Source organism: Solanum stenotomum, chromosome 7 (assembly GCF_019186545.1).
Source record: "Solanum stenotomum isolate F172 chromosome 7, ASM1918654v1, whole genome shotgun sequence".
Taxonomy (NCBI): Eukaryota; Viridiplantae; Streptophyta; class Magnoliopsida; order Solanales; family Solanaceae; genus Solanum; species Solanum stenotomum.
In genome coordinates, this window is record NC_064288.1 from 44,789,622 (window position 1) to 44,804,690 (window position 15,069).

The following is a 15,069-nucleotide window of genomic DNA, read 5'->3' on the forward strand; positions in this document are numbered from 1 at the left end:
TGGAGGTTTTCTCAATGAAAAGTGGGTCTTATACCAAGCTCTATTTTAACTAAAATTCAGAAGGTTAGGTCTAAATGAGTCTGGAAGCCTCGATGTCTTGAAGCTAACCAAACCATAATATATTGATGCACTCTAATTCATTTTACCAGTTTCATAAACGCAAAATATTAATGAGTTTTCCCATTTTTATAATTATGATACTCCTTACGTTTCAAAAAGAGTGACCTGGTTTGACTTGGCACGAAATTTTAGAAAATAAAGAAAACTTTTGAATCTTGTGGTTCTAAATTAAAGTTATGTCAAATTATGTCAAATGTACTAAATTGCCCTTCAATCTTGTGGTTTTAAACATGCCACGTGGAAAACTGAAATTAAAATGTTACAAAAAAAAAGAAAGAGATCATTCTTTTTTAAACAGACTAAAAAGGAAAGGAGTTCATTCTTTTTTAAACAGAGGGAGTATGTTTAAAAAGAGGACAAAATTGAGTTATGACCCATTGTTTGACCCAAACAAACTTGGGGCGGATTGACTCTTGAGCCAATAATTACTTTGACCCGTTTGATATGTCCGAATTTGACACAAACCACCCATTTTCTATCTCTACAATCATCTATGTAGTTCTTGATCATATTTCATGACCACCATTTGTGATACATCATTAAAATCTTAAAGAAAAGGAGAAATCGTTTCTTACTTCTCTTTCTTACAAGTCTTGTATGCTTGTTTCATTTCTTAGTGAATGAAAGGAGATAGTAGCTTTAACATTAAGTAGCGTAGGAGGTTTTGCAAAAGACAATATTTTGTTAGTCATGTGATCACACACATGAGAAAGGATCAGATTAAAACAACAAGTTGTAACTTATAGTTTTGAGTCCAACTTCCATATTTTGGATAATATCAGAGTGAAAAAGTGAAGTGATTTTCACTCTAATACAAAACTATGTTCCTTCCATCTTACGTTAATCAGTTACACAAATTAGAGTTCATGTTGTTTTCGGCAGAATTGAAGGCTTAGATATTTAATATTTGGTGCAGCAGCATTGAGTAATTGTAATGACCCTCAAAGTCATTTCTGTGTCTATGCCTTTTATTAGTCATTTAGAGCATTCCTATAGCAACCCCAAGTCATTTATGACTTGCTAGGACAGACAGTTCGGTCACGTGGTCGTTCGCTTGGTTTTTATTCGAGTTTCTATATTTTGGAGCTTTCGAACCTTGAACGGTCATTTGAAATCAAAAGTTCAGGAAGATGACTGTAGAATTATATTAGGATGATGACATCAGCTTTAGAAGGGTCATTTTAGGCTAGTAGAATGGTCAACACGACTCTTGAGGCTTTCAATGCGATTTTGTGCGATTAGGCATTTTAACTTTCAAGTTAAGGGCTAAGTTTGACTTTAGTCAATATTCTGGGTAAACAGCTTAAATGAGAATTCCGTCAGTATGGTTAGCTCCAGAATGTTGAGTTTGGTCTGAAACGACCCTTCGTTCAGATCCGAGGCTTTCGAGCTAATTCTGAGTCCCTTAATGGATTTTGACTTAAAATAGAGTTCAGGTGTGGGACTCACTTTTTGTTGAGATGACCTTGTATAGGAATTTCTACTGCTCCATTGAGTCCAGAATATTTGGTAGGGTAGCATATTTCCGTTGCATGCATAAGATTCTTAATGAATTCGAAATACCTCATCGGAGATTTGGACTTACCAAAAACCAGATGATATGCATCAGCTAGTGCAGGAAAAAATGGCCTTCACGTTCACAGACCTTGGGACGCGTTCGTGGAGCCCAGGCATCCTAGTGGCCGCATTCGTGTGGGCCAGCCGCATTCACCGTGCACATATTTTCGAGGTCCCCTACCGCATTCATAGGGTTCTAACTCCCTCTTGGACGTGATCGCGAGGCCTTTGCAGCGTTCACGGGGCGCCACCACGTTCGTGAAAAAAGGAACAAACTAGTCTTTATTTAAAGACCAATCTCATTTCAGCCTTGGTATGAAACTTTCAAAAGTGATTGTTCCCTCACTGTGGCATGAAATTGAGTGATTTGAAGTCCAGCGCATCCTGTGAGGCTACGTGCGTGGGTGATTAGAAGGTGTTGGGAAACTCTCGTTTGTGGTAAATTCCATGTTTTTGGGACTGTTGTAATTCTTTAATTCAAATCTTTTCATGAATTTTGCATGATAGTTGTTGTTGTCTATTTCGAGCCCCGAATTGTGTTCCATTTTTAACACAAGTTCGGGGTACTTGTTAGGATCTTTTGATAGAGTCAATTCTGAAAATTTCGATGTGGGTCCCATAATTCCAGTTTGACTCTAAAATTGGTCCATTTCCATTTTATGTATTTTTGGTGTCAAAATGACCACATTAACGTTGTGATCCTATTTTTGATAGCGTGGTAGCATTTCGAGGCCATTCGAAAGTGGAAAGCTCCAACATTGTGATTTGGAGCGCGCGCGGTCGGCCTATAGGTTGGGTACAACTTTCCTTTCTATTAGATTGAGCTTGAATGCGTAAATGTATGTTGATTGGAATGAATTGGGGGAGGGTGCCTAGTTGTTATTATTTTCCTTTTCTTAGATACCATGCTTAGGCTTGATTGGCTCAATTTTTGGGTGTAGTACCATGATAGTTGGGGATTGTGTGTATTGTTCCATGTTGTTGTGACTTGATTTTATTGTTGTACTTGTTATAGTTGAGCATGTTCGACCTTAGTCTAGTTAGACGAGTGTTTCCTTAGACTTGCTATCATTGTGGCCTGTTAGCTGTATCTCTTCTCTAATGTAATTTCAAACAAATTAGATCTATGTAGACCAGAGTAGCAGACTTGAGTCTGATAGCATGAGCCTTAGTTTAAGCATTTTCACAGCTTTACTGATCCTCTGTTATCTCTCTTTACTTATGTGGCTCCGATGCGTTAGTAGAAGTCTTTTGCTTTCTCGAGCGACTTGGGATTGAGGTGATTTAGGCTTGAAGCCTTCTTGTGATTCCTTTTGAGTGGACGCCGTTCCAAAGTGGATTGGTATTGATTGTTGAGATCCTTTTCAGATTCGACATCCCCCCGGGTCACTCTTATTAGCTNGTTGGGGATTGTGTGTATTGTTCCATGTTGTTGTGACTTGATTTTATTGTTGTACTTGTTATAGTTGAGCATGTTCGACCTTAGTCTAGTTAGACGAGTGTTTCCTTAGACTTGCTATCATTGTGGCCTGTTAGCCGTATCTCTTCTCTAATGTAATTTCAAACAAATTAGATCTATGTAGACCAGAGTAGTAGACTTGAGTCTGATAGCATGAGCCTTAGTTTAGGCATTTTCACAGCTTTACTGATCCTCTGTTTTCTCTCTTTACTTATGTGGCTCCGATGCGTTAGTGGAAGTCTTTTGCTTTCTCGAGCAACTTGGGATTGAGGTGATTTAGGCTTGAAGCCTTCTTGTGATTTCTTTTGAGTGGACGTCGTTCCAAGGTGGATTGGTATTGATTGTTGAGATCCTTTTCAGATTCGACATCCCCTCGGGTCACTCTTATTAGCTGGGCGGTGTATTCCCCTAGGAGTGGATTGGCTGGCCGGGCGACCTTGATATTTAAGATCCTCTTTAGAGTCGATATGCCCCTGGGTCACTCTTGCTAGCTAGGATGGGAGTTGACTGGATGGCTGGGCGGCCTAGATTGATTTGTCACTCTTGCTAGCTGGGTTGGGAGTTGACTGGATTATTTGGTATTTGCGATAACTTGGGCTGGGAACCTGGCTTTCACTTCTCAAGTTCGGATCTTGATACTCTTCCCTCTTTTAGACCAAGCTATTGTGTGTACTTGTCATGCTTATCGGGTCTGTTCAAGTATTATGTAAACTTGGGGACGAGTGTACCTTCTGGGCTTATGGGGTCTAGTTAGGTTTAGTTTAATTGTACTTAGATTTACTTTTGGTAGTGTGCTCTTTTTCATATCCACTTTGACCTCCGTTTGTATCTAGATTCTATTTTTCAGATTGTCTTTACCTTTCTTACTCAATTGGCCTATGATGCCTATTGAGTACCTTTATTTGGGTACTCATGCTACACTCTGCATCTGTTTCATGATGCAGGTCCTAGTACCAACTACCAACAATGATTGCTCATGTCATCTACAACTTTTTGGGAGCAGGGATCAATGAAGAGGGTGAGCACATGGCGTCCTGGACTTGCTGGTCTCCTTCAATACATCGTGAAGCCAATCTTTTGCTTTTTGAGACAACTTTTCTTTTGGTCCACTTTTGGGACTTGTACTCTCATTCTAAACAACTCTGTACTTGTAACTTCTAGGTTCTGTGAGGGATCCTTTGTATATTGTTTTGGTTTGCTTCTGCTTCTATCTTGTTTTGTTGCTATCGTATTGTTCTTGTTTACTTCTACCCCTACACTCATAACTTATCATTCTGAGTTACGAGTTAGCTTACCTATTGGTGTGTTATAGTAACTGTCATCATGACTCAAAGAATCGGGTCGTGACAAGAATACAACACTTTGTTCCACAGTAGCAACAACATGTGTTAATCATATATCAGTCATTAAAATTTTACACCAAATTCTTAATCATCAACTCAGTTCTAGGTTCTTTGTTAATAGGTCGATTGAAAGGGTTACGATGAATGTAAACTAAGGACTTTAATTTTGAAAAAAAGGAGGAGAAAGAAAAATTGCATAAATAGTATTTTTAATTTGATATTCAAAAAATAGAAAAGAAAATTAATATATGGAGTTCGAAATATTAGTATTTGCACCTTTACTAAAAAACAAAGAATCAAAATGTTGAACACTAATTTTTTTTTCTTATTTACTTGTGTTCTTTTAGTAAGAGAGTAAAAGTTTACTAAATCTGAAATATATTTATGTATTATGATGAAGTCAAATATAATTTTCTATCTATTCAAGGAAGTATGATTATAGTCTGAAATTCAAAAAAATTCTCAAGATGTGATTTAAAAGACCGAAAAAATATAAGAAAGAAAATTTTAGCCAAGAAAATACAATTAATGTATATTGCCCGACTTTCTGTTCAGTAGTAGCAAACTATTAGACCCGTAGACTAGCTAAGCGACATCAGTGCTAGCATGTCAAGCACTTGTGCATTGGACTTGGCATGTGTATGTGGAAACAATGCAACTGTGCGGCAAGTGTTGGTGTGCAACAATGTGTTCAAGATGCTGGAGTGTTGGCTAAGAAGCTTGGATATATGTACAATGACTAAGGATTCTGGAGTGTTTGAAAGGCAGACTTAGGAGCAATGATGCTGGAGTGTTGGCAAGGCAGACTTGAGCACAATGAAATCGACATGAGTATGGCACATTTGGGGCATACAGGCAAATAGTGGCATCGACTAGGCAAGCCAGCGTGTTGGATTGACAAGGAAAGTCTATGGGGACTAGACTAAGGCAATACAAGGCAGCGTACGAGCTTGACAAGGCAAGGATGTATAGACTTGACTATGGCAAGACAAGGTCAGATCAGTGTGGGCACGAGTTGGCTGAAATGAGGAAACAAAGCTAAGGCTGGCAATAGGCAAAAAATATCTTAGTATTGGCAAGGGCAATTTCGGCTAAGGCAAATGATTGGCATGTGCGGGGAACATGGGCTGGGCATTTGAATTCGAAATTGTATATGACTTTTAGAATATGACTGTCGTAAATTAGTTTGTTTTAGATTAAATTTCTAATAAGGCATGTGCAGTGGCGGATCCAGGATTTAAAGGTTGTGGGTGCTCACTTCCTTTAACATAAACTTGTTAGCAATCACATAGTGTAAACGTATACTAACTCAAACTCTTTAATAAAAAAGTAAACGTATACTAACTCAAACTCTTTAATAAAAAAAAAGTAGAAAGATTAAAACAACGATTAATATTATCATCATCAAAAACAACCTTTAGTTATAAGTCACAATGACCTACTAGTAATATTATCATTACAAAAAGAGACTTCTAGTCTTAAAGTCATAATTGTGCTCGACGACTTTTCATATGTTGAAAACGATAAATAATAGCATCATTGCTTATATTTGCAAATATCTTACTCTCTACATAGCAAACTAAACAACCATTCAAAATTCATCACCAATACTATTACGAAGTTCATTTTTAATGTACTTCATGGATAAGAAAGCTCGTTCCACAGAAACAATAGCAACGGAAAGAATGAGAGTCAACTTGATAAGCAAATAAACAAGTGGTCAAGTTTGATGCAGATCTGACTTGACCAATACTTTAGCAAGATCACTAATTTTCTTCAAGTTGAAGAACCTCTTGTCATAACCACAAGCATAAACTATAAAGCTATCAAGCTGAAAACTAAGATACCGAAGCTTGTTGCTGTCAAACTCATTCATATAATATTCAGTCAACCTCATTATCTTGCCCTTATCAAAACTACCAAATGAATTAACTGGATTCAAACTAGCCATATCGAGAAGTAAGTCAGTACTCACAACATCAAAACGATTATTAAGCTCTTGAAGATGCAAATCAATAACAATATAAAATATTTCAACACGCAAATGATGAGAATATGTAACATCAAGAGCTTTACATTTTGACTTCCCAGGAAAGTAACTAGCATCCATCTCCGGAATGACTATATCATGTTTATCACAAGAAGAAGAGACATCATCCATTAATGATTCGAATTCATTATCCCTCATATTTTGTAATCTTTGCTTTGTAAGAGCAAGAAATCTCATAGCATTGACAATATCTTGATCCATCCTTTGTAATGAGGAGCTCAATTCATTTGTCATCATAAGAACTTTCTATATCAAGTGCAGCATAAAGGCAAAATCAAATTTCTTAATCGTATCCACAAGAGTTTTAGCAAGAAGTCTATCAGTATAGTTTGGACACTCGCATCTAGTAAATTCAAGCACATGAATAACTGATGGAAATAGAACAATAAGATTATCTAATGTTCTATAATGAGAACCCCAACGAGTATCACCTGGTCGCTGAAGCCCACGTTCTTGATTTAATCGTCGCCCAGTATGCACTTCCCCTGATATGAGCAACTCCTCTAACTGTTCAGCTTGGTGTTTCCGAAGTAAATCCCTGCGCTTAAAAGATGCTCCAACAATATTTAACACATTAGTAACTAAGCAAAAAAAATCATCTACATTTGAATCCTTCTTTGCAAAAGCCACTACTAGTGTTAACTTCAATTGATGGGCAAAACAATGAATGCAATATGCCGATGGAGTCTTATTCAAAATCAAAGTTTTAAGACCATTTAGATGTCCTTTCATAATGCTAGCTCCATCATAAACTTTTCCACGTATTTGGGATGGACTTAATGAGTGATCTGAAAGAAATTAGTAGATTGCTTCATTTAATGAACAAACAGATGTATCACTAACATGAATGATACCAACAAATCGCTCTATCACTTCTCCTTCTTTGTTAACATATCTCAAAACAAGTGCCATTTGCTCCTTGTGTGATACATCCTTTGATTCATCGACTAGTATCCCAAAATAATCCCCATCTAAATCTTCAAGAATAGATTTGATTGTTTTCTTAGCACAAGAATCAACAATATCCTTTTGAATACTTGGAGAACACATCATTTCATTTTTTGGAGCTTTTTCTAAAATAATTCTTCCAACATCTTCATTAATATTTCCATACCATTGCAAAAGTTCAAGAAAAATACCTCTATTTGAAGAAGATCGACTCTCATTATGTCCACAGAATGATAATCCTAATTTCAAGAGAAATCTTGTCACATCAACTAAAGCACTCAAGCGACGCCGAGACTCACTTTTTTCTTTCTCGGACTTATTATCAAAGGAAGTGCGTATTGACTGTGATTAATTCATCAAATCAAGCATCTTGTTGAAACACTTGTTGTGGATGCTATTTATATCTCCAACATGGGCTCTAAATCTTTCAGTAGCTTTGTTCCAAGCTCTAAAGACGGTCTTTGTGAAAGCAGCATCAACCACATCTCCACGACTTCCACATTCATTTTTAAACAAGTAGCAACACAAACAAAACGCTACATATTTTGTTATGCTATATTCCAACCACTTACGATCATTAAACCAATCAGGAAAAAGCTGGCACATTTCCTTCCCAATCTTAGTTTTAGGAAATTTATTATCCTTAGGTTGGCAAGGCTTTTAAGAATATAATATCTCCTAATATCATCACGTATATTAGGATTATATTCTGCAATGACCTTTCTAATTCCCGTATCAGCTTCAAGAGATTCTAAATCAACATCTGAAATAAATGTTTTCCTTTGAATTTTCGTAGCTATGGTTGAAGCGGTAGATGGATGAGTAGAGCTAAAACTTGGATGCCTAATTTTTGATCTTGTGACATACTTATCCATCTCAATTTACAAAGATAAATTCTTGCAAAAAAATCAATTTTATCATAGAATTAATTCACATAATTTTATTAGATTTCAATAAAAATTAATTGAATTATGTGAATTACTTCTATGATAAAATTGATTTTTTTGCAGGTATTTATCTTTGTAAATTGAGATGGATAAGTATGTCACAAGATCAAAAATTGGGCATCCAAGTTCTAGCTCTACTCATCCATCTACCGCTTCAACCATAGCTACGAAAATTCAAAGGAAAACATTTATTTCAGATGTTGATTTAGAATCTCTTGAAGCTGATACGGGAATTAGAAAGGTCATTGCAGAATATAATCCTAATATACGTGATGATATTAGGAGATATTATATTCTTAAAAGCCTTGCCAACCTAAGGATAATAAATTTCCTAAAACTAAGATTGGGAAGGAAATGTGCCAGCTTTTTCCTGATTGGTTTAATGATCGTAAGTGGTTGGAATATAGCATAACAAAATATGTAGCGTTTTGTTTGTGTTGCTACTTGTTTAAAAATGAATGTGGAAGTCGTGGAGATGTGGTTGATGCTGCTTTCACAAAGACCGTCTTTAGAGCTTGGAACAAAGCTACTGAAAGATTTAGAGCCCATGTTGGAGATATAAATAGCATCCACAACAAGTGTTTCAACAAGATGCTTGATTTGATGAATTAATCACAGTCAATACGCACTTCCTTTGATAATAAGTCCGAGAAAGAAAAAAGTGAGTCTCGGCGTCGCTTGAGTGCTTTAGTTGATGTGACAAGATTTCTCTTGAAATTAGGATTATCATTCTGTGGACATGATGAGAGTCGATCTTCTTCAAATAGAGGTATTTTTCTTGAACTTTTGCAATGGTATGGAAATATTAATGAAGATGTTGGAAGCATTATTTTAGAAAAAGCTCCAAAAAATGAAATGATGTGTTCTCCAAGTATTCAAAAGGATATTGTTGATTCTTGTGCTAAGGAAACAATCAAATCTATTCTTGAAGATTTAGATGGGGATTATTTTGGGATACTAGTCGATGAATCAAAGGATGTATCACACAAGGAGCAAATGACACTTGTTTTGAGATATGTTAACAAAGAAGGAGAAGTGATAGAGCGATTTGTTGGTATTATTCATGTTAGTGATACATCTGCTTGTTCATTAAATGAAGCAATTTACTATTTTCTTTCAGATCACTCATTAAGTCCATCCCAAATACGTGGAAAAGTTTATGATGGAGCTAGCAATATGAAAGGACATCTAAATGGTCTTAAAACTTTGATTTTGAATAAGACTCCATCAGCATATTGCATTCATTGTTTTGCCCATCAATTGAAGTTAACACTAGTAGTGGCTTTTGCAAAGAAGGATTCAAATGTAGATGATTTTTTTTGCTTAGTTACTAATGTGTTAAATATTGTTGGAGCATCTTTTAAGCGCAGGGATTTACTTCGGAAACACCAAGCTGAACAGTTAGAGGAGTTGCTCATATCAGGGGAAGTGCATACTGGGCGACGATTAAATCAAGAACGTGGGCTTCAGCGACCAGGTGATACTCGTTGGGGTTCTTATTATAGAACATTAGATAATCTTATTGTTCTATTTCCATCAGTTTTTCATGTGCTTGAATTTACTAGATGCGAGTGTCCAAACTATACTGATAGACTTCTTGCTAAAACTCTTGTGGATACGATTAAGAAATTTGATTTTGCCTTTATGCTGCACTTGATATAGAAAGTTCTTATAATGACAAATGAATTGAGCTCCTCATTACAAAGGATGGATCAAGATATTGTCAATGCTATGAGATTTCTTGCTCTTACAAAGCAAAGATTACAAAATATGAGGGATAATGAATTCGAATCATTAATGGATGATGTCTCTTCTTCTTGTGATAAACATGATATAGTCATTCCGGAGATGGATGCTAGCTACTTTCCTAGGAAGTCAAAATGTAAAGCTCTTGATGTTACATATTCTCATCATTTGCGTGTTGAAATATTTTATATTGTTATTGATTTGCATCTTCAAGAGCTTAATAATCGTTTTGATGTTGTGAGTACTGACTTACTTCTCGATATGGCTAGTTTGAATCCAGTTAATTCATTTGGTAGTTTTGATAAGGGCAAGATAATGAGGTTGACTGAATATTATATGAATGAGTTTGACAGCAACAAGCTTCGGTATCTTAGTTTTCAGCTTGATAGCTTTATAGTTTATGCTTGTGGTTATGACAAGAGGTTCTTCAACTTGAAGAAAATTAGTGATCTTGCTAAAGTATTGGTCAAGTCAGATCTGCATCAAACTTGACCACTTGTTTATTTGCTTATCAAGTTGACTCTCATTCTTTCCGTTGCTATTGTTTCTGTGGAACGAGCTTTCTTATCCATGAAGTACATTAAAAATGAACTTCGTAATAGTATTGGTGATGAATTTTTGAATGGTTGTTTAGTTTGCTATGTAGAGAGTAAGATATTTTCAAATATAAGCAATGATGCTATTATTTATTGTTTTCAACATATGAAAAGTCGTCGAGCACAATTATGACTTTAAGACTAGAAGTCTCTTTTTGTAATGATAATATTACTAGTAGGTCATTGTGACTTATAACTAAAGGTTATTTTTGTTGATGATAATATTAATCGTTGTTTTAATCTTTTTACTTTTTTTTTATTAAGGAGTTTGAGTTAGTATACGTTTACACTATGTGATTGTTAACAAGTTTATGTTAAAGTAAGTGAGCACCCACAACCTTTAAATCCTGGATCCGCCACTGAAAGGAACAGTCTAAGGGTCAGACAAATTTGAGAGTATTTGATAGGCTGAAGTTTGCAAGCGTGGTAAACTTTCATGCGGTGGTGTTTGAGTGAAAAACCACCCTTGTATCACAAACTATGATTAAAATCACATATCCATCATTAAAACTTTATACATGATTCTTTATCATTAAATCAGTGCTAACTTCATTGTCACAATGTTAGTTGAAAAAGTTAAGGTAAATGAAAACTAAAAAAATTTCATTCTCAAAGTATGAGAAAAACAAAAAACCTCACAAATAGTAGTTTCAATTTGAAATTAAAATAATAAAAAAGGAGGTTAGTAGTTCATGATCTGAATATTGGTATTTGCATCTACACCCAAAAATCATGAATCAAAATCTTCAACACTAATTTTTCTTCCTTAATTACTTTTTTTTTCTTCAGTAAGAAAGTCAATGTTAACTTAATCTGAAATATGTTTAGATATTATAGTGAAGCTAAATGTGAATTCATATATATTCAAGGAAGTACAATTTCGTAGACATAAATTCTAATTTTTTTCAGAATTTGATTTAAAAGATCCAAGAAAATATAAGGAAGAAAAATTAGAAAGGAAAACTATAGTGAATATATATAACCCAACTATCTGTTCAGTATCAAAATATGGCTAAAACATACACGTGAATAAACTTTATTCCAGACTCTTAATATCACGATTCCGACTGCCGTGATTGGAACCCACACTAACTCTCCGGTGGGAGAATCATTATTACNAGGAAGTACAATTTCATAGACACAAATTCTAATTTTTTTCAGAATTTGATTTAAAAGATCCAAGAAAATATAAGGAAGAAAAATTAGAAAGGAAAACTATAGTGAATATATATAACCCAACTATCTGTTCAGTATCAAAATATGGCTAAAACATACATGTGAATAAACTTTATTCCAGACTCTTAATATCACAATTCCGACCGCCGTGATTGGAACGCACACTAACTCTCCGGTGGGAGAACCATTATTACAACCCAACTAAGCAATTTCACGAAAACTAAGCATTTAAAGATACAGAAGCAGGTTTAAATGACTAAATAAAATACGGAGTTCCCATAAACTCCGAGGGTCTAACAAAACAACTCTTGCGGAAATTCAACCCCTAGAACTGAAAGTCGTTGTACCAAAACTCTGTTTAACCAACAAGTCTAAGAAAAGGGGGTGCAACCCCGAAAACTAAACATAACAGCCTAAACAGATAGTCCGAGTCCGAAAAGAGTGGACTAAACAAAAAAAGGATCCGCGACAGCCTGAAAGAACTGACTCACCCTTGAATTCGATCGCGATCAATAATCTTCTAACTGAGGTCTGTCAGTAGCTGCCTGAAGATGCCATGTACTAAACAAAGAAGAGCAAGTGTAATATTAGTACATGAAACCACGGTGTACTAGTAGGATCACGTGGCTACTCCCGTAAGCACAATATACACAAGAAACTACAACACAATAAGCACACATATACATAATGCACAATTTAATCATCATTTTAGGAGCAACGTACAATTTCCCAATAATCATGACAGGTAAATACAAATGTAACAATCACAAGTGGTTCTCTCATGGAACCGACATCCAAACGGTTAGTGTGTCGGAACGTGACACACGAACCAATATACATGTGTCAGAATGTCACACCCGATCCAATATATGTATCGGAACGTGACACCCGATCCAATAAATGTGTCGGAACGTGACACCCGATCTTGTCAACACAACCACATTCACAATCACACTCATAATGAACAATACTCATAGTCATACAATCAAGTAATAGGTTCATGACATGTATTGTGTACACATAATCATTTCATTAGATTTGATTCACATTTCCCTGTTCACATACATGCACACATATAATGAAGCAATTAACCAGCATATATCACACAACAGGAAATCAAACCATCACCTACCTCGAAATCAAGCTTGATTACTTCTAAGACACTTGAGTCTTCCCTTTCGAAAGTCCTTTAGCTTGTTCTTGGTCTATAAATAATTAATTAATGCAAGGATCAATAAACAAGGCCTAATTTCCTCGGATAATAATCAAAATATCAATTCAAGGCCAAACCCAAGATCCCAATACTCAACTAGGGCTTTTCTCACCATCTACTTTAGGCGAAAACCCTTCTCTAATGAGAATTACCCAAGATTTTAAGTTCTAGGAATTGAAATACGGATTGGGGGAGTAATTAACTTACCTTTGGCGCTAGAAATTGTGGAAAACTGTCAAGAATCGGCCTGGGTTGTCCCTTAGCTCTTAAGAACGAAGTTTTGTAGAAAATAACGAAATTGTAGTTTTTCCCCGACTTAACTCGCGACTTACCCGCCATGGAAGACCCCATCCCACCACAGCGGTCCCGCCCTGACAGAACTAATCTTACCCCAGCGGCTTGCATGGAGAATGAACCTCGTAATTTGAGTTCCAAGCTCCCATTTCACAACACCCCTTCAAACCAAAACGTTCTAAAACTACCCTTTCACGCCAAGATCAGCTTCGGGAATTCTACTCGCCCGAATTCGATTCTGTAAAAACTTACAGGCTCATTAACGTCTTGGATATCCACTCATGTGATCAAATTCACAATTAAATCTCCTATTCATTACCAGATTTCTCTAGACCTCACTTGACTCAGATTTCATCTAAGTCTGGCCTATGCTAGAAATTTCCAAGTTACTACTCATAAGTTTTTTGGCCCAAATTCTTTCCCCATTGGCTTTTCCATAACGACGGGAATAGGTCGTTACAATAGATACCAATTTACCCGTCACTCATTTCTGAGTGACAAACTTGGAGAAAAAGGGCTAAGGCAAGAGTAGAGTAGTACCTAAATCGTCGAATAATTGGGGTTACTTGTCTCACATGTACTTCTTGGTTTCCTAGGTAGCTTCCTCAACCGGACGATGCTTCCACTAAACTTTTACGGACTTTATCTCCCTGGTCCTTAGCTTCTGGATATCACGATCAAGAATTGGAAATGGTTCTTCCTCATACTGAAGGTCTTTGTCTATCAAATCTAAGTCCCACTTTATGATGTAATCTACATCCCCTTGATACTTCTTCATTGACACATGAAACACTGGATGAAGTCCAGATAGGCTAGGCGGTAAATCCAACCTATAAGCCACTGGCCTTACACAGTCAAGAATCTCAAATGACCTGATGTATCGAGGACTAAGCTTGCCCTTCTTGTCGAATCTCATCACCCCTTTTATCGGTGAAACTTTTAGAAGAACTTGCTCACCAGCCTGAAATGTCATGTCCCTTACCTTACGGTCTGCATACTTTTTCTGTCGACTTTGAGCTGTTAGAAGCTTAGTTTGAATGCTTCTTACTTTATCCTGAGCATCCTTCACCAAATTAACCCCCAAAGGTTTCACATCTCTAGCCTCAAACTACCCTATGGGTGATCTACATCCCCTCCCATAAAGTTCCTCGAACGGTGCCATGTCAATGCTGGAGTGGTAACTGCTATTATAGGAAAACTCACACAAAGGTAAGAACTTATCCCAATGCATTCCAAAGTCAATCACACATGCCCTCAACATGTCCTCTAACACTTGAATAGTCCTTTCTAACTACCCGTCCGTCTGTGGATGGAAAGTTGTGCTAAAAGTGAGTTTAGTACCCAACTCCTCGTGTAATTTTCCCTAAAACTTGGATGTGAATTGCGTACCACGTTCCGAGATGATATAAAGGGGAACCCCATGCAGCCTCACTATCTCTTTCACATAAACCTTAGACAACTGCTGAGCATTATAGTCTACTTTGACTGGAATGAAGTGGGCTCAGTCTTTCAACCACCACTCAAATGGAGTCAAACTTTCCCAAGGTCTTGGAAAGACCAACCACGAAATCCATAGACATCATTTCTCATTTCCATTCCGGAATTGGCATTCGCTGAAGC

General features: G+C 36.4%; 2 protein-coding genes across 2 annotated transcripts; one reads left to right on the forward strand and one right to left on the reverse strand.

Moving 5' to 3' along the window:
* Positions 1 to 6,775: 6,775 nt before the first annotated feature.
* Positions 6,776 to 7,579, reverse strand: LOC125869937 (uncharacterized). The gene is made up of 2 exons (XM_049550329.1): positions 7,384 to 7,579; positions 6,776 to 7,317 (listed from the first exon to the last, which is right to left on the reverse strand). The coding sequence occupies exons 1-2, from the start codon at positions 7,577 to 7,579 to the stop codon at positions 6,776 to 6,778; spliced, it is 738 nt and encodes a 245-aa protein (XP_049406286.1).
* A 930-nt stretch (positions 7,580 to 8,509) lies between these two features.
* Positions 8,510 to 10,086, forward strand: LOC125869938 (uncharacterized). Its single transcript, XM_049550330.1, has 2 exons — positions 8,510 to 8,665; positions 9,043 to 10,086. Exons 1-2 carry the CDS (start codon positions 8,510 to 8,512, stop codon positions 10,084 to 10,086), a joined length of 1,200 nt encoding a protein of 399 aa, XP_049406287.1.
* The last annotated feature ends 4,983 nt before the right edge of the window (positions 10,087 to 15,069 follow it).